This window comes from Prionailurus viverrinus, chromosome B4 (assembly GCF_022837055.1).
Source record: "Prionailurus viverrinus isolate Anna chromosome B4, UM_Priviv_1.0, whole genome shotgun sequence".
NCBI lineage: Eukaryota > Metazoa > Chordata > Mammalia > Carnivora > Felidae > Prionailurus > Prionailurus viverrinus.
This window is the reverse complement of record NC_062567.1, coordinates 43,301,361-43,322,246: the sequence shown is the minus strand read 5'-3', so window position 1 is coordinate 43,322,246 and position 20,886 is coordinate 43,301,361. Positions and strand designations below refer to the sequence as shown.

At 41.1% G+C, this 20,886-nt stretch overlaps 1 protein-coding gene across 3 annotated transcripts in view; it reads right to left on the bottom strand.

The window, feature by feature from the left end:
* Positions 1-20,886, bottom strand: part of BORCS5 (BLOC-1 related complex subunit 5) — a 98,527-nt gene that overhangs the window by 8,977 nt on the left and 68,664 nt on the right. For all 3 annotated transcript variants that reach the window (XM_047865380.1, XM_047865378.1, XM_047865379.1), the window contains exon 3: positions 16,721-16,878. In XM_047865380.1, the coding sequence (XP_047721336.1) occupies positions 16,721-16,878 (158 nt within the window). The remainder of the gene's footprint in view (positions 1-16,720; positions 16,879-20,886) is intronic.

Here is a 20,886-nt window from a genome sequence, read left to right as displayed (position 1 = left end):
AATAGTGAGGAGGTGGAAAAACTAAAATCCTTGTGCACTGCTTCAAAACCAGTTTGGCAGTTTCCCCCAAAGTTAAATACAGAAGCGCCACATAATCCAGCAATTTCACTCCTAGGTATTATACCCAAGAGAACTAAAACGTAGGTGCACGCAAAAACTTGTACACAAGTGTTCATGGCAACATTATTCATAAAGTAGCCGAGAAGCAGAAACAACCCAACTGTCCATCAATGGATGAATGGATAAACGAAATGTACATCCTTACACTAAAATATTATTGGCCATAAAAAGGCATGCAATACTGAGCTAAGCTACAACAGAGATGAGCCTTGAAAACATGATGCTAAGTGAAAGAAGCCAGGCACAAAAGGCCACATGTTATATGATTCTGTGTATGTGAAATGCCCAGAAGAGGTGAGTCATAAAGACAAAGTAGATTAGGGGTTGCCTGGAAATCGGAGAATGGGGGATGGGGAGCGACTGCTAACTTACACGGGGTTTCTTTTTATGGTGATGAAAATATTCTGGAAATTAGTGGTTTTAGAGGAATAACTTTGTGAATATACTAAAAACCACTGAACTGTACACTGTCAGAGTGAGAGGTACCTCTAAATCGAGTTCTCACCAATTTCATGAAAAGTTCCTTGCTTGTTCTTTTTTTTTTTTTCCAGTTCTTTTATGTTTGCATTTATTTACTTTTTTTTTTTTCTTTTTAACTGACCCCATAATGACCGCATTCTTCATCTCACTCCTAACTGGAGGCACCTTCTTTTTTTCACATTTTTACTTAAATTCCAGCTAGTTAACACACAGTGTAATATTAGTTTCAGGTGTACAATATAGTGATTCAACACTCTCATGCAACACCCAGTGCTCATCACAAGTGCACTCCTTAATCCCCATCGCCTATTTCAACCATGCCCCCACCCACCTCCCCTCCTGTAATCATCAGTTTCTTCTACAGTGAGAGTCTGTTTCTTGGTTTGCCTTTTTTCCCCCATGCTCATTTTTGTTTCTTAAATTCTACATATGAGTGAAATCATACAGTGTTTGTCTTTCTCTGACTTATTTCGCTTAGCATAATACTCTCCAGTTCCATCCATGTTGTTGCAGATGGCAAGATTTCATTCTATTTTGTGGCCAAGTAATATTCCATTATACACGTACGTACACACACACACCCCTCATCTTCTTTATCCATTCATCAGTCTATGGACAGTTGGGCTATTTTTCATAATTTGGCTATTGTAGATAATGCTGCTATAAACATTGGGGTGTATGTATCTCTTTGAATTAGTATTTTTATATTCTTTGGGTAAATACCTAGCAGTGTGGTTGCTAGATCATAGGACAGCTCTATTGTTAGCTTTTTGAGCAACTTCCATACTGTTTTCCAGAGTGGCTGCACCGGTTGGCATTCCCACCAAGACCAGAGGTACCTTCTTCTTAAGATTGTTCTTCTTGGGGGGTGCCTGGGTGGCTCAGTCAGCTAAGTGTCTGACTTAGGCTCAGTTCATGATCTCGTGGTCCGTGGGTTCGAGCCCTGTGTTGGGTTCTGTGCTGACAGCTTAGAGCCTGGAGCCTGCTTCAGATTCTGTGTCTCCCTCTCTCTCTCTGCCCCTCCCCTGCTCGCACGCTCTCTCTCTCTCAGAAATAAACATTAAAAAAATTAAAAAAAAAAAAAGATTGTTCTTTTTGGGGCACTTGGGTGGCTCAGTCAGTTGAGTGTCTGATTCTTGATTTCAGCTCAGGTCATGATCCCAGGGTTGTGGGATTGAGCCCTGCATCAGGCTCTGTGCTGAATGTGCAGTCTGCTTAAGACTCTTTCTCTCTGTCCCACTACCCTTCTCTCCCACTCTCTCTCAAAAAAAAAAAAAAAAAAATTGTTCTGCTTTCAGAACCTTGTGCTTGGGCTTAGTTGCTCTGGCTTTCACACATCAGTTACCACCTGACTTTGTCTTTGACTCACATGACTCACTGTCTCCACTTCAGAGAGTCAAGTGCCCCTTCCACCAAAGTCTGGCATGTTCTGGCTGACCCTCCACCTTCTATCCCTACCACATGTTCACCACCATTTGACCCCTACTGGAGATTTGGACAGATTATGAAGGTTACGGGTATGCTGGGGTGTGACAAAAACCTTTCTGGGTCAACTCTGTGTTTTCTGGGTTTCTGAACTTCCTTCAGATCACCATTCCCACAGAGGATTTGGGAGTTCTCTGTGGCAATCTTCTCTAGGATGCCTGTCTCTTGCACAATGGACACACGATGGGAAGATGTTTTCATTAATTACATCAGTGGCAACAATTACCACAAATTGGACACTTTGAAGTGATCCTATTTTTTTTTTTTTAAGTTTAGTTATTATTGAGAGACAGGGAGACACAGAGCGTGAGCAGGGGAGGGGCAGAGACAGGGGGAGACACAGAATCCGAAGCAGGCTCCAGGCTCTGAGCTGTCAGCACAGAGCCCGACACGGGGCTCAAACCCACAAACCGTGAAATCAGGACCTGAGCCGAAGTCAGATGCTTAACTGACTGAGCCACTCAGGCGCCCCAAAGTGATCCTATTTCTGAAGACAGTAGTTTGTAATAGTTTACAGCTTATAAAAGTAAACTTTTGCCATTTATTCTCATACCATACCTTTGATCTGTAAATCAGACAAGAAGGGGAACTCCTCTCTGGAAAGTCTCTGTCTACAGGATCTACCAAAAACAAAAACTGAAATCCACAGTAGTGGGACTATTTCTTTTGGTAATCTATGTGCATATGAGGATGAGTAGGGAGGTAGAACACAGTATACAATATTCCGTGATGCCCTGGTTGTTTTAATTAATGTAATAAAATAATGTATAACAGTGACAACCACCACCCCTTGAGGATCTATTAAATGTTGGGCATTGTACTACGTATTACACACACATTATCTTTGTTCTTCACAAAAGTCCCATGGGGAAAATGTCACTCTCCTACTTAGAGGTGTGGAACTGGGGACTCAGATCACAAAATGTGCCTGGGGTCACAGGGCCAGAACTAGCAGTGAAGCTAGACTTTAAACCCATGCTCTTCCACCTAATCTTTGCCCATCTTTTCGACAGAGCTAATTAATTTGAACGTCATTTCAATTAAATACATGCCATGTTGAACAATGTGTTCAATACTTTTTTTTGAAATCCTTAACAGATGCATTTAAATGGCAACTTTTGACAGTTTTCAAGTGGAGTGAAAGAACACTTTTGTTTCTAATTTAACCACCATGATTTTTTTTAAGAGCCAAAATAACAAATTACCAGATATAGCATGGATATTTACAAAACAAAAACTGAGAGGAGACCAAAAGGAATGAACTTTGTCAGCAGATAAGCTGTAATGACATTTTCACTGGCAAAGTCTGTTTGTACACTTTGGACTCTGACGTTTCACTTGTACCAGCATTTCACAATCCCTGACCTCACCAAGGGGGCTTTAACACAGAATGTTCCAGCTGCAAGGGTCCTGGGAGATCAGTCCCACTCCCTGGCTTTACCGATGGAGACTACTGCACAGGGCTTGAGCAGTCCCATGCGGCTGGTACCACCAGAGCCAGGGCTGGGCTCCAGATCTCCCGGTCACCATCAACGGTCCCAAAGAACGAAGGTTGGCCAGTCACATTTCCTTCTCCACAGTTAGCTCTACCTTGTCAAAAACGAATTAAACTGTGTGAAAACTGTGACCTGCGAGTTTTTCGGTCCATAAGAAACCCCCAAATCTGCTGCTAATGAATGTCAAAGTCAAATCAAACATCTCCAAATCCATTAGGAATAGGAACCTGCTCAGGTGGGTCTACATCTGCAATTAGGAGGATATCAGGCCAAAGTGTGCGCAGTTTCTACTTCCTTCTGGAATTACATAAACCTTCCCCGGTCCTTGTTAGTCTGCCATTTCCTGTTGCGAAAGGAACAAACAATGGGCAGACTGTCACCGATGTTTTCATTAAGTATACCACAGGCTGAATGGCATCAATTACCACGTAATGGACATTTTGAAGTGACCCTGTTTCCTTTTTTCAAACAAGGTATCTAAATGTCTCCTTAAAGAAACACATTTTATTTGGGTCTTCAGGAGAATTAAGACGCATCGGGACCTCAGGAATTTGAATGGCATCACTTTGTTCCAGTAGTTATTTCTGACTTGCCCAACTTCCCCACGTGCCTTCTTACCCTCTGTGTTATGTTTAGGCGGGAAGGTAGGCGAGAGCTCTCAGAACCTTTAAGCAGTTCCCCAAGCTAAATATGTGGCCGTTGGGCAGATGACCCCTTTCCTCCCCATGCCCCAGAGAAGGGCTAGGGAGTGCCTCTGAAAGGCAGCAAGTGAAGAAAAAAGATCTGGGCAAAAAGAAAAGTTCTCGGCAAAACTCCCACTCCTCCCTCCCCCTTGGGAGAGCCTTCCCCGCACTCTCTGCAAGACAGTAGTTCAGGGTACACACACGCCTATAATCTCTGCCTCCTTGGGCAGTCTCTGTTCCAGAGAGTCTACTCTCTGGCCTCCCTGACTATACCTCTCTCTCCCTGTCCACCTTCATCACTCCTCATCCCCCACCGGACTGGTTTAAAGGCCCTTTTCTCAAAAATGATGGGTGGAGAGCGTGGAAAGTTAGCCTCGGTGAAGGCAGAGGAAATGTGGGGTCTTCAGGGTTAATTTTTTAAGTGTGGCTGCATCCTATCAGAACTGTTCTGAAATCTAAAAGTGGATCCTGAAACTATGAAGGGAATATTGTAAAGAAACACTGGGTCCAGGAAAGCGTGTGAGCGTCGCACACAGGCGACGAGAGGAGGCGGGACGTAGAAGGCCTTGGGATAAAGAACTGAAGGGAAAGAAGCAGGAAAGCACGGGCTCGGGCGTCCCGGATGTGGGTCTGAGTCCCAGCCCCGCCACCCCACAACTGGGGAGCGCTGAACGGTTTACCTTTCAGGCCTTCCAACCTCAGTTTCTTCTTCTGTCAGACACAGACAACGGTGCATGTAAAATGCCTATCCCAGACCAAGCACGTGGTCCACAAGGAGAAAACGACAGCTGTATCATTATGACTCTTGTCACTATGAGGTGCTAAGGGAGAATCTGGAGAAGCTGTGCAGGTAGATGGGGCGGCTGGCTGGTGAAGAGAATCTGGGGGCCGCGTCACTAGCCTGGACTCCCCTTCCCAACGTCCAGGACTAGAGGGGAATAAAAGTCTGTATGACCTGGGTGACAGATTCAATAGTTTAAAACCTGAGCTAAGAGGACTAAAACAATTGGACCGTGTGCTCCATAATTCCCTCATTTCTGCACCCAATTGTGCATGAACACAATCCCTCTTTTGATTCAGAGTGGAGAACCAACCTTAGTGGTGGTGTGGAGGTCAATGTTTTACAGTTGAAATTCTCTACCCTGTGCCTGAAGAAAGGATGCGAGAATACTAACATCACAAAGTGTCATATCTCAGTGGACACCATAGTGTGCAGTCCTAAGCACCATGCTGGATGACCTCGCTGCACACGTGAGGGCCTGATCCGGAGACCGGAGGCCGAGATCATCACCTGTGCAGAGGCTGAGGTGACAACTCAACTTAATGCACACATTCATCTGGCAAACACTTCTGAGCATGGTGGGGGGGAGGCGGGGAGACACGAGGCAGGAGATCCTTCCTGACCACAGGAAACCAGGAATGCATTACATACAGGCTGTTGGCATATACTGACAGGTTTAAAGGATCCGCCAGGCAGAGACGGGGAGCACATTCTAGCAGGAGGGAAGACCGGAGGAGACATGGAGCAGGAGTAGAGACCAGGGAGCAGTCTGAATTTCATGGACTTGGGAGAACAGCCATGACCACTACAAGCTGGAAAGACAGATGAGCGACTGTTTACTGAAGGACTCCAGGTTTTGGCTAGAATGAAGACAGAACGGCTGAAGTGCCTTAGGATTAGGAAGAAACCATTACTAGGCTATGCTGTCATTGTGCCACTAATACTCATACTTCTACAGAATAGCATCACTTCCCTCCTTGGTCTTGCCGCATTTGAGATAAATGTCTTTTACTCTCTAAAATAATCCTTTCATGGACACAGCTGCCTGTAGTCCTGCAGACTTCCTTCACGTTCATTATCCCACTTGCTCTAGGCCTACAGGCTGTCACCTTAACTTTCTGCCTGAGCGATTTCTAGTAATGGTTTGATGTGATCCTTGACACATCAAACCTGAGTAGAGTAGTAAGCCCTCTACTCAGGTGTAGGATGAACTGCAGACTGAGGCCAGGATGGCTTCTAAAGGTTTACGATATTAAAATACAGTTTGTCAACAGGGGCAGAAACAAGTTAACTGTTGCCTCAAGTTCTAGGAACACACCAGAAAAAAATCCTTCGGGAATTCTTGAGATTTGAAAGATCTGGTGAGATTTTTTTTAAAGGAGTATGGATCTGCAAGTGTTCTCCCAACTAACAACAGAGAGAGCAAAGAAGTCTGCAGTTCAGAACATCCAGATAAGGATGACAATGAGCAGATTGTTAATAAGAAAAAGACTCTGGCGTATTGTAATTGTCATTGGTCAAAAAATTGGATAAATCGTAGGTATCGACAGGGTGTTAAGGAAAAGTCTCCTGGCTCACTCTGTACTAGCCAGGAGATCTTTATATTACAAGTTCCTTCATAGAAAGGCTTTTCTGGCCCACCGTATCTACAATTTCCATCTCACTGATATTTCAAATCCCGTTCCTTGCTTTGTATTTTCATTCTTAGCACTTATCTTACACGCTATATATTTTATTTTACCTTGTTTATTGTCTGTTTCTCCAGATATGTAAGGTCTGTTTTGTTCAGCGATATATCCTCAACCTAGATACAGCCTCCCACTTTGAACAGAGCCTGGCACAGAGCTGAATGAGTTCATAAAGTAGACATGTAAAGGCATATGCATACAAAGTTCTGAAAGGCATATTCTTATCTCAGTGAGTCAAAATTCTACAGCCAGGGAGACTGAATCCTAATAAGGCTAACATATTGTGAGAAAAAAAGAACAGAGGTATTCCAAGCTGGGGGGAAAAATGCATGTTCGAGATGGACATTTGTAAAATACAGAAAACAGAATGAAGCAGGCTAAAAACAAATACCACCAATCATCTCATCATTAAAGGGTAACCACAGTTAATTGTCATGTTTCCTTCAAATCTTTTTTCTTAAAGGATATTTAACATAGTTGAAATCATATTGATAGTATAATGCCATGTTCTGGTTTTTTCACTTAATGTTAAAAGCTTAAGTGTTTTCATAGTATCACTTGCCTTTCATTGATGGATTTAAGTGAAATTTATCACGAAATTTGCCCTTCTGAATCTCAATGTTGGGCTACAGATGCATTTTAGGAATATAAGCTGAAAGATGATACAGATATTCAAAGTGTAGCTCAAAACTTAATACAGCCCTGGGCACGCATATGGACTACATTTCCCAGCCTCCTTTGGAGTTAGCTGGGGCCATGTGATTGAGTTCTAGCCAAAGTGATGTGTGACACTTATGGTTTGGTCCACAGAATCTCCTATCTGTGCTATTCCATTCTCTTTCCTCTTTTGCCAACCAGGTGCTACCAGGATGTGGTCTTTGGGTAGGGCAGAGACACAGATGAGAGGAGCCTGAATCCCTGAAGTCAAGGGAGGAGAGTCACTTGCTAACATCCAGAAACATGCACCCTGAACACGAGCAAGAAATAAACTTCTGTTGCATTTGAGCCATTACACGTTTCTTAGTCTATTTATAGCTGCAGTCTAGCCTACCGTAATACAACTCCCAAACCTTTATTTTCCCTAATAGAATAAAGAAGCTTCTCCATCACTAGGATAAAGATAGGGAAATAAATGAAGAATACATTAAGTTCTTCATTTAACAAACATTTATTAAATGTTAACTATGCACCAGGCATTGTTCCAAGCATGCAGCAACATGCAAATTTGCTAAAATTCTGTTTTTCTTCGTGGAAAGAGAAATAGGACAGGGAATAGCTTTTCCCAGCCCTGCTTCCAGTTCTATAACTCATGTGCCCTTAATGCTGCTTATTCTCTAGCTCACAGATTGCAATTACTCCTGCATTCCTCACAAGAGAGGCAGTGAAAGAGGCCTCTAACATTGCCTACTCTGGCAGACTGGAAATGACCTATGGGAGGATGAGGGTCGGGGGCTCTAGTACCTGGCACATGTGGCCAGGACGAGAAAAGCTGGCAGCTCCATCTGTCTAGGGGCATGTCTAGGGCAAGCAAACTAGGGTGGCGGGGGGGGACAGGGCTGCTGTTCACACATGCTCATATGTCAGTATCCAGAATTAGAATGGAGTTAAATCTTGGAGCAGTCAAATAACTGAGTTTTGCTCATGCTTCGCCAAAAAATACAAGCCTACATTTCCAAAGGCAAGTAATAAACTAGGTTGGGCCCTTTTCCAGGATTTCAGCCTTCTGGCAGGACAGTGCTGGTGTAAAGGAAGTGTGGGGCCAGGCCCAAGGAAGTATTGTATGCATACCTTATAACCAGACAAACCAGAATAAGCTCAATCCCCCATCTGCATTTCCTGCCACCCAAGGGACCAGTTGTATTTCTTACCAAAAAGAAAGGTTGCCCAAAGGACAAGAATGGGGGAGAACTATAATTATATTGTAAGGTCTCAACCTGAAATTTACACCAGAGTAACTTGTAAGATAGAAAGGGAACCTAAAACTTTCTTTCAAATATTAGCAAAAAGAAAGCCTAACATCTCAATGACCTTGTCAAAATTTGTAGGTTTTTTTTAATGTTTATTTATTGGGGGGGGGGGAGGAGGGAGAGAGGGAGTGGGAAGGAGAGAGGGAGTAGGAGTGAGGCGGGGGAGAGAGAGAGAGAAAATATATGCAAGTGGAGGGGCAAAGAGAGAGAGGGAGACAGAGAATCCCAAGTAGGCTCCAGGCTGTCAGCACAGAGCCCACACAGGGCTCAAACTCACGAACCGTGGGATCATGACCTGAGCCGAAATCAAGAGCCAGATGTTTAGCCGACTGAACCACCCAGGTACCCCCAAATTTGTAGTTTTAAACCCATTGTATAATTTGAGGTCAAGCAAACAACAACAACAACAAAAACAATGCGAGGGTATGTTTAAAAGCAGCAACAGAAATGTAACATGGCTAAAATGTAAAGGAGTCTCAGTTCAAGGTGGTAAAGAAGTAACAGCCTCACGGGGCCAATGGTCCACTTGAACCAGGTTTTTAACTGAAGGAGCTCACAATGAATGCTAGTGCCAGTTCAGACACTGATTCTCTGTGCAACACTGTAAGCCACTCATTTAACCTTGACCATCTCTCCCCCAGCCCTATGGGAGGAAACATGGTACAGGAAGTCAGGTCAAATACTTGGAAAATGGCTCTAGCTCTAGCTAGGTCTTAAACCTTCCAGTACTGTTGCCCGAAAGAAACCCCTGCCCAGCTCTGTGTGAAGCCCATGACTGGTAGCTCACTCCTTCAAACACCAGTTGAGAGCCTCGTGCATGAAAAAGGGACACCTCAAATCAAAATGAAGTACTCCAAAGAAGTAGAATAGAAGTAGTATGGTAAAGTGGAAAAGAGGGCTGATGATCTATCATATCTTAGCCATTTTAACTAGAAGAAAAATCTTGGGCAAGTCCCACAAGAACTCAAGGACTTCGTTTTCTTTATTTGTGCAATGAAAGGGCTGCATTAGAGAAACTTTGGGGTCTATTTATAATCCCATGTAACCACATGGCTCTCTCAGAACTAAAACTCTTTCTTATCTGTTCATCTGAAACTCCATTCAATGCTTCATATTGGTTTACGCTAAAACAGCATGCTTATCGACACATCTAAGAATGAAAAACGCCGACTACCAGAATCATACTATGCATTTGGTCTCAAGGTCTTCAAGCCAGCACACAGTAACTGCAACAAAATAAAGCCAGTGGTTTTATCTTAGTTAACAGAGCGTTCCAATCTATGAACATACTTACCCATTGACAGCAACTACAGTGAGGCAGAAACATGATCCAGGTCAGTGACAAGAGCTGCTCCAAATGTCTCAACTGGGTCTTCCTGGGACTGTGAATTTGCCACCTGCCCTCCTCTCTTAAATCCCCTATCCCTGGGGAAAGCACCCATGTTAGTAAGATGTATGTTCCTTGCACTTTTCAGTTAACCCAAATTTCAATGGCTGATGTGACCTAAAACAGCAAGTGTCTGCCTGCCAACTTGAACCTCAAGTAGAAATAACGAGCTATCGCAGAAAAATCACTGAAATGACAAAAGTGATATATCTGTAGCCTAGGAGTCAAGGACTAATCATTTGCTGCCATCCAGTTTCACATTTCTCACGGTCCAGGTTCCCAAGCACCAGTTTGTCAGTCACAAAGCAGGGTGAACGATTAATTACAAGAATCACACATATCCCACATCTGTAGCCTGACAGAAATCGTGCAGGGCTTGAGGGAAACCAGAGTGCGCTAAAAATTATGTCTTGCCTCTACTTAGATCTTGTTCTTACTTGGGCTGTTGGGAGTAAACCTTAAAAGGAGCCAATATTTAGGCTGCCATTGGTCTCAAGAAACTACATTAGGCCAATTCATGGCATTAGGGTTAGGCTCTTCTCTCTAGTCATGATTTATATTAAAAACAATAATAGGAGCTATCACTATAGTGTTTACCATATGGCAGACATGGTCCCAGGTACCTCATGGAGAGTAATTCATTCAACCCTCACTAAAACCTATCTGAGGTAGATTCTATCCTTACTCCATTTAACAGAGGAAGAAACTGAGGCTCCAAAGAATTACTTGTTCAAGGTCACATAGATAGTCAGAAACAGTGTCAGGATTTGAACCCAGGCAATAAGGCTCTCGAGTCTGCACTCAGAACCGTTATGCGGAAGCACCCACAAATAGAAGGTACACGTTATCCCACCTCAGCTGAGCCCTCCATGACTCCCAGCATCCACAATTGTACTACTGCTCATTGGTCACTTTCAATGAATAACCTCCCCTCTTCTTCAGGGAGAACATATAGGCTCCTCGGGTGTGGCTGATCTATGCCAAGTATCCTTCTTTTTATAAACTTGCCCAAGTTCTCCCTGTTCTCTCAAAACAGATGCCCCAGGTCTGTAAATCCCACTCTCTCTTGCTGCCTTGGGGACCCTGCTCTAAGACCCTTTCTACCCTTCCCCATTAATCTCTTCTCTTCTGTCTCTTCCCCATCAACCTGTAAACATGTTCAAGGATACCACCTGCAAAACCAAACCAAACCAAACCAAACCAAAACAAACACCAAGCCCTCTTTTGATCTCTATTCACTTTCAACTCCATTATTTTGGCCACTATCTCACTTTGTGACCCTGGATAAATAAATTGCTTACCCTCTCTACTAGGCTTCAATTTCTGAATCAGAATAATGAGGGTGCTGGACCAGAAGGTCTTTAAGGTCCTCTGATCCCCAATGTTCTATGGTTTTTAATGCAGAGAAGAGATCTGAACAAGTTTAATTTCTTCACTGTCCCCAGAAGCCCCAAAGTTAATTTTCTTCTAAGACTGCCAAGCTGTTCCTGTAGCCAGCAATGCTCCCCGACTTCTCTCCATTCATTCCCCAAACCTTTGGATTCCCTTGAAGAGCTAGCTTAAATCTCACTGGCTCCAGGATATCCTGACCTTTAATTCTTCCAGAACTTCACCTAGGGACCACAACTGAGCACTCTCCATCAACAGTGCCTCATCTTTCACATTACTGTCCTGTGTATCTTTGTTCCCTCGCTTCGACTAAGCTCTCAGCAGGCAGGCACTGTGTCCTCTTTTTTTGTAACCCCTACAAAACCTCACACTGAGTAGGTCTGCAATAGTTGCTCAGCAATGCTGGTTGTCGGAGGGGTCACCCAGTAGCCACTAAGGAAACCAGCAGTCAGTGTGTGTTACCCAGGCTCTCATGAAGGAAGACTACCCCTATCTTCTACTCCTCTCTCATGCACATGAATCTGTGAAACACAAACTTGTCACTCAAGAGCATCATCCAAAGTTAGGAACAGGAAAGCTTAGCTAACTCCTTGATTTTCTTTTATCAGAATCAGAAAACAGTTATAGCTGTGTTTCCCTTTGATCCAAACTTAAGTAAGTGCAGGCGCTGTAACTTTATGAGTCTCTGGTTGATCCAGGTTCTACACTTCCACTAATACATATTCTCCAAGGTTATTAAGTTCCTTACTTTTCAACACATACAGCATTATGTTACTTCCTCACACTTGCAACCAAATTTCCAGGAAACATCTGGAATAATATTAGAGACTTGGTGTTATATCAAAACTACATCCTCTGCTTTATTCATTTGGAAGTGACTAATTTCAACCCTGAGGTTAGAAGTGAGCACAGCTGGATGTGTATGTTCTAGGACTTTGTTAGCATTTACCAACAAAGATGCCAAGTCACCAATGAAAACCCTAAAACAGTGCTCACCTTCACCTTCACAGAACTACCGAGGTACCGCTGCTCGGTACTGAGTACTGTTCCCTGTTCTGTAACAAACCTGGGTAACTACTGACTACTCAAAGTGAATCCCAAAGTTCCTCAAACAATTTTAAACTCAGTTTTTTTTGTTTTTGTTTTTGTTTTTGTTTTTTAAGTCAGTTTGCTTTAAATGAATGCTCCAGAACACTGGTTCTCAACCCTGGTTACATGGTAGAATCATCTAGAGCACTTTCATAAATACCAATGCCCAGCTTCCTCCTTTCCCCCACTCACCACCCTTCAAAGATTTTTATCTAACTGGTTCAGAGTGAGACCTATATACATCAGTTATTTCTTTTTTTTTTTTACATCAGTTATTTTTTTTTTTAATTTTTTAACGTTTATTTATTTTTGAGACAGAGAGAGACAGAGCATGAACAGGGGAGGGGCAGAGAGAGAGGGAGATACAGAATCTGAAGCGGGCTCCAGGCTCTGAACCATCAGCCCAGAGCCCGACGCGGGGCTCGAACTCACGGACCGTGAGATCATGACCTGAGCCGAAGTCGGACGCTTAACCGACTGAGCCACCCAGGCACCCCTACATCAGTTATTTCTTAAAGGCAGTTCAGCTACATTGAATAAATTAAGGTGGTATTATTTCAGGTATGCCAACAGCATTATGGCTGTGTTCTGGAAAAGGGTTCTTAGTGGAAAAACTGATAAAATTCAAGTAAGGTCTCTGTTTAGTTAATAGGGTGGTACTGATGTTAATTTCCTCATTTTGATCATTGTACTAAGGTTCTGTAAAATGCTCACTTTAGAGGAAGCTGTGTGAGGGATATACAGGACCTCCCCAAATTACTTTTGTGACTTTTGTCTAAATCTAAAATTAATTCAAATTTTGGAAAGTTTTCAAAAGATTCCTTTACCTTTAAAGATACATACTTAAATATTTGTGAATGAAATTAAATGCCTGAGATTTACTGCCAAATAGATCAACTGGAGAGGTGGCAGGGAGTGTGAGTGGGGATATGGAGCGAGGAGCTTTCACAAATTGATGCCTGTAGAGGGCGCCTGGGTGGCTCAGTCGGTTGGGCGTTTGACTTCAGCTCAGGTCATGATCTCTCATGGTTCCTGAGTTTGAGCTCAGCATCGGGCTCTGTGCTGACAGCTCAGAGCTTGGAGCCTGCTTCGGATTCTGTGTCTCTCTCTCTCTGACCCTCTCATGCTCTGTCTCTCTCTGTCTCAAAAATAAATGAACATTAAAAAAAAAAAATAAATAAAACAACAGAAATGGATTAGAGGACCTTCCAATAAGAAAATGAGAAGCATTACAAAATAATGGTTCTAAAATCTTCTAAGAGTTAACATCATGGTTAATTTCTAGCACAGAAGTCAAAAATGGTAAGGTGTCTGCAAAAGCATTTCCCAGAGAATGTTCTAAAAACACTACTTCTATATGATGTTACCTAAGATAAAGGTTCTGAGGTCAAATAAGTTTGAAAAGGGGCACCTGAATGGCTCAGTTGGTTAAGCATTGACATCGACTCAGGTCATGGTCTTGTGGTTCGTGAGTTGGAGCCCCACGTTGGGCTCTGTGCTGACAGCTCAGAACCTGGAGCCTGCTTTGGATTCCATGTCATCTTCTCTCTCTGCCCCTCCTATGCTTGTGCTCTGTGTCCTTCTCTCTCAAAAATAAATCAACATAAAAAAAAGTAAGTTTGAAAAGCACTGGCTTTCTTTACTATAAGATTCCTAAGAAATTTATTTTTTAGAAGATTTTATTTTTTTAATGTTGATTTATTTTTGAGAGAGAGAGAGAGAGAGAGAGAGAGAGAAAGAGAGATAGCATGAGTGGAGAAGGGGGAGAGAGAGAGGGAGACACAGAATTTGAAGCAGGCTCTGGGCTCCAAGCTGTCAGCACAGAGCCCAATGCAGGGCCCAAACTCACCGGCCCTGAGATCATGACATGAGCTAAAGTCAGACGTTTAACCGACTAAGCCACCCAGGTGCCCCTCAAGATTTTATTTAAAAATTTTTATATTTATATATTTATTTTAAGAGAGACAGAGAGTGCAAGCTGGGGAGGGACAGAGAGAGAGGGGAACAGAAGATCCAAAGTGGGCTCTGTACTGACAGCAGAGAGCCCGATGTGGGGCTCAGACTCATGAACCGTGAGATCGTGACCTGAGACGAAGTCAGACACTTAACTGACTGAGCCACTCAGGTGCCCCTTAAGATTTTATTTTTAAGTAATCTCTCTCTATACCTAATGTGGGGCTCAAACTCACAACCCCAAGATCAAGAGTCGCACACTCCTCCGACTGAGCCAGCCAGGTGCCCCAATTCCTAAGAGCTTTTAATAAAATCATATGCATCATGACTTTCCAAGGGTGGTGATGGAACATGCAAGAAGGTTGACCTTCTTCACATGGAACTAGTTTGGTAGAATTTATTTTGGAAAATCATGCGTGAGACGAGTGATTCCCAAATCTCACATAATGGAGAATGTATTCAGTGTCATTTGGTAAGTGTATTAAAGTAATGATTCACAGACCACATCCTAGACCTACTGGCAGGAGAGAACTCAGTATTAAAACAAACAAACAAAAAACTCAAGAGAGTCTAATACATAATCATGTTTGAGATTGAAATCTCTGTAGATCATACTACAGTAAAATAAGCTTATAATATTTGAAAAGCTACAACAATGCCAACCAATATGAACCAATATGAAATGACCAATATGAAATGACAATTTGGAATTGTCTTCCAAATGAAAGTACTTAATCCACGAGAGAAGCATATATGTATACTTTTTATGAAAGGTAAGTAGTAAAGCACTGGAGGCGTTGGCAAATTTAAATCAATATAATTAGTGACAACTGTAGTCTCAAGGATGTACTACATCTATTACTAATTGTTAATGAATTTGCAACGATTCTCAACCCTTTACTTGTGTGTTTCCTCATGTCCATCTTCTTTTCATGCCTGAGCCAATGACCAGGACTATTTAAACAACTCCAGGAGGTGCCATTAACATAAGTGGTTTCTCCAGGACAGAGCTCCTGACCTTTTCTTTATATGATACTACTTTGTGGTATTAGGAATCTCAATCCCTTCTTTACTGAAAACTTTGGAAAGTGTATGTACTATGCCTTAGTGCTCACAGAGCTGTGCCATGCAGCAGCCCAGCCAATGATATATTTAAGTGCTTCACAGAAGTACCTACCATTATTAATAATTACTAAACATTTGTACCACGCACTTTAGGTTTCTAAGTACTTTCACATGAGTTCTCTTGCTCTTTCCCTCACAAAAACCTTGTGCATTAAGTAGGCATAATTGTTTCCATTCAGCCAATAAAAATCACCTAGCTTTTCACATGCTAATACAATGAAAAAATAATTGAAAGAGATATCAAGGCTCCTGCTCTCAAACAACTGATACCCTGTTGGAAAACAAAATGTAAATTACATATAGGAAACAGCAAAAGTCTATTCAAAGATATAATGTTAGCTACAGCAGATTAATGTATCAGGACTTTACAGACACTAACAATAGCTAACACTTACTAAGCAATTTAACCATCACTCAACACTTGGGACAGTGTTACTGTCCCCCCATTGTTACTATTACCCCATTTTTCAGATGAGAAAACCGAGACCAGAACGAGTTAAGTAACTTATCCAAGCAAATAAGTGGTGAATCAGGATTCAAATTCCAGATTAGTCCAGCTGCATAGACTACTTCTTTTCACCAACACATTTTACTGCTAGGAAAGACAGAGTACAAATGTCAAGACTAAAGATGGGTGCCTGAGGGGTTCAGTCGTTAAGCATCTGACTTTGGCTCAGGTCATATCTCATGGTTTGTGAGTTCGAGTCCCACTTTGGGTGAGCTTGAGCCCTGCTTTGGGTGAACATGAGCCCTGCTTGAGGTGAGTCCCGCTTCTCTCTCTCTCCCTCTGCCTCTCCTGGGATTCTCTTTCTCTGCCCCTTGCTGACTTTCTTTCTCTCTCTCTCTCTCTCTCTCTCACACACACACACAAATAAATAAATAAATAAATAGATAGATAGATAGATAGATAGATAGATAAATAAATAAAATAAAATGTAAAAAAAAAAAAAGACAAAGAAAATGGCTACTTCCCATAAAGCTTGGATCATTGGCTCTACTGCTCAGTAGAAAAGGACCTGGTAGTCAGAGGAAATGAGAATCGTGAGCTGGTGATGTTATTTTCCCACAGTACGTTACCTCTTTGATTCGTTTAACCAAAGCATTCTGATCAAAGGCAACGGCCTCTGCACACTGATGAAGGTGGTCCTGATATCGAAGGCAGAGCTGTAACACCTGCTGAGAATCCAATTTCTCCAGTTTGGTATTTGTTGGGGAAGTCTGGCCACTCAATAGTCCTTCAAAGTAGAAAAAATTTAAATCAAATAAGATGGAAATTATTGTCAACAAATTTGTTTTATAAATAACAATAAATTCACTGAAGACAGGATAGGAGACTAAGATTTAATCTTACATCTTTTCCTATATACTAAAAACAAACATAGCAACTGTCATTTATGGAGCATCTGTTACACACCAATCACTCGACAAAGTGCTTCCTATACATCATTTTTCATACCCATAATTGCCCTAGAAAGTAAGGAATTATTAGTCCTATTTCATAGATAAGAAGCTCAAGACACAGAGAAGTAACTTTCCTAAGGTCACACAGTGACTAGTAAGTGGTTTCTCCAGAATACAGTTCCTGACCCTATGACACTATTTCAAGGTATCAGGAATATAAATCCCTTCTTGAATGAAAACCTTGGAAAGTGTATTTACTCAATTTCTTTTAATAATTAAAATGACTGTCTGACTTCAAAACAAAGACTGCAGCAAGACACAAAGAAGGGCATTACATGGTGATAAAGGTATCAATCCAATAAGAGGATATAATAATTATAAATATTGATGTATCCAACACAGGAGCACCTAAATATATGAAACAAATATTAACAGACATAAAGAAAGAAACTGAAGAGTAGCGGACTTTAACATCACACTTCCATCAATGGATAAATCATTCAGACAGAAAATCAATACGGAAACAATGGCTGTGAATGATACATTAGATCAGATGGGCCTAACTGATACATTTAGAACATTCTATCCAAAGATGGCAGGATACACATTCTTTTCAAGTGTATATGAAAACATTCTCCAGGACAGATTACACGTTAGGCCACAAAACAAATCTTAATAAATTTAAGAAGACTGAAATCATATCAAGTATCTTTTCTTTTTGTTTTTTTTTTATTTTTTTTTTCAACGTTTATTTATTTTTGGGACAGAGAGAGACAGAGCATGAGCGGGGGAGGGGCAGAGAGAGAGGGAGACACAGAATCGGAAACAGGCTCCAGGCTCTGAGCCATCAGCCCAGAGCCTGACGCAGGGCTCGAACTCCCGGACCACGAGATCATGACCTGGCTGAAGTCGGACGCTTAACCGACTACGCCACCCAGGCGCCCCTCAAGTATCTTTTCTAATTACAATGGTATGAAACTAGAAATCAATTACATGAAAAGAACTGGAAGAAACACAAACACATGGAGGCTAAACAACATGCCACTAAACCACCAATGAGTCAATAAATAAATCAAAGAGGAAATAAAAAAATACATGGAGACAAATGAAAATGAAATGGTCCAAAATCTTTGGGACACAGCAACAGTAGTTCTAACAGGGAAGTTTATAGTGATATAGACCTTCTTCAAAAAACAAGAAAAATCTAAATAAACAATCTAACCTTACACCTAAAGGAACTAGAAAAAGAAGAACAAACAAAGCCCAAAGTTAGTGAAAAGGAAGCAAATAATAAAGATTAGATGGAAATAAATAAAATAGAGACTAAAAAAAACAAGAGAAAAGATGAATAAAACCAAGATCTGGTTCTTTGAAAAGGCGAACAAAATTGATAAACCTTTGGCCGGACTCATCAAGAAAAAAAAAAAGAAAGAAGACTCAAATAAAATCAGAAATGAAGGAGGAAAAATAATAACTGACATCACAGAAATATAAAGAATTATAAGAGACTACTATGAAAACATGCCAACAAATTGGACAACCTAGAAGAAATGGATAAATTCCTAGAAACATACAATCTTCCAATATTGAATAAGAATAGAAAATCTGAAGAAACCAATTATTTGTTATACAATTGAGTCAGTAAACAACAACAACAACAACAACAACAACAACTCCTTTCAAACAAAAGTTGAAGGCCAGATGGCTTCACAGGTGAATTCTACCAAACATTTTAAAAAGAGTTAATACCTACTATTCTTCTCAAACGATTTCAAAAAAATAGAAGGGGAAGGAAAACTTCCAAATTCATTCTTTGAGGCCAGCATTGCCATTACTAAAACCAGAGACAGTACAAAGAAAGAAAACCACAGGCCAATATTACCGATGAACACAGATGCAAAAATCCTCAACAAAATATTACCAAACTGAATTCAACAATACATTAAAGATCATTCACCACGATCAAGTGGAAATTATTCCACAGATGCAAGCGTGGTTCAGTATTCACAAATCAACCAATGTGGTACATCATATTAACAAAAGGGAAGATAGATACCATATGATCATCTCAATAGATGCAGAAAAAGCAGCAAAATACAACATCTGTTCATGATAAAAACTCTCAACAAAGTGGTTTACAGGGAACATATCTCAACATAGTCAAGTATGAAACACTCACAAGTCACATCATACTCAATGGTGAAAAACTAAAAGCTTTTCCTCTAAGATCAGAAACAAGAAAAGAATATCCACTCTCACCACTTTTATTCAACATAATACTAAGAAGTCCTAGCTTCAGCAATCAGACAAGGAAAAGAAATAAAAGCACCCAAATTGGTAAGAAAGAAGTAAAACTATCATTATTTGCAGATGACATGGTGCTACATATAGAAAACCCTAGAGGTACAGGATATAAAGTTAATATACAGAAATCTGTTGTACTTCTTGGGGTGCCTGGGTGGCTCAGTAGATTGAGCAGCTGACTCTTGGTTTTGGTTCCAGTCATAATCTCATGGTTTCATGGGTTTGAGGCCCCACACTGGGCTCTGTGCTGACAGTAGGAAGCCTGGTTGGGATTCTCTCTCTTGCTCTCTCTTTTGTCCCTCCACGGCTCATGCACTCTCTCTCAAAATAAATAAATAAACTTAAAAAAAATTTTTGTTGCACTTCTATACACTAACAATGAAGTAGCAGGAAGAGAAATTTTAAAAATCCCATTTAACCAAAAAATAAATAAATAAATAAATAAATAAATAAATAAATAAATATCATTTAAAAGAATGAAAAGAATAAAATACCTAGAAATAAATGTAACCAAGGAGGTGAAAGACCTAAACTCTGAAAACTGTAAGACATTGCTGAAATAAAATAAGATGATACAAATGAAAAGACATACCATGTGCATGGATTGGAAAAAAATTAGTATTGTTAAAATGTCCATACTTTCCAAATCAATCCACAGACTAGGTGCAGTCCCTATCAAAATACCAATAGCATTTTTCATAAAACTAGAACAAATAATCCTAAAATCTGTATGGAACCACAAAAGATCTGGAATAGCCAAAGCAATCTTGAGAAAGAACAAATCACAAGCCCACATTTCAAGATATACTACAAAGCAACAGTAATCAAAATGGTGTGGTACTGGCACAAATGGAACAGGATAGAGAACCCAGAAATAAACCCAAACTTATATGGTCAATTAATCTACAACAAAGAAGTCAAGAATACACTATGGGGAAAAGACAGTCTTTTCAAGAAATGGTGCTGGGAAAACTGTACAGCTACACGCAAAAGGATGAAACTAGACCACTGTTTTAACACCATACACAAAAGTAAACTCAAAATGAATTAAAGACCTAAATGTGCAACATGAAACCATAAAACCCCTAAAAGAAAAAACTGTTATCTCTTGGACATCAGCCTTACAACATATTTATGGATAAGTCTCCTCAGATATGAGAAACAAAAGCAAAAATAAACTGTTGAGACTACACCAAAGTAAAAAGCTTCTGCACAGCAAAAAACAAAAACAAAACAAAAACCATCAACAAAACAAAAAGGCAACCTAGTGAGAAGATATTTGCAAATGATGTATCTGACAAGGGGCTAATATACAAGATACATAAAGAACTTAGATGTTTTGGGGTGCCTGGGTGGCTCAGTTGGTTAAACATCCAACTTCAGCTCAGGTCATGATCTCGCGGTTCATGGGTTCTAGCCCCACATTGGGCTCTGTGCTGATAGTTCAGAGCCTGGAGCCTGCTTTGGGTTCTGTGTCTCCCTCTCTCTCTGCCCCTTCCCCACTCACACTCCGTCTGTCTGTCTGTCTGTCTGTCTCT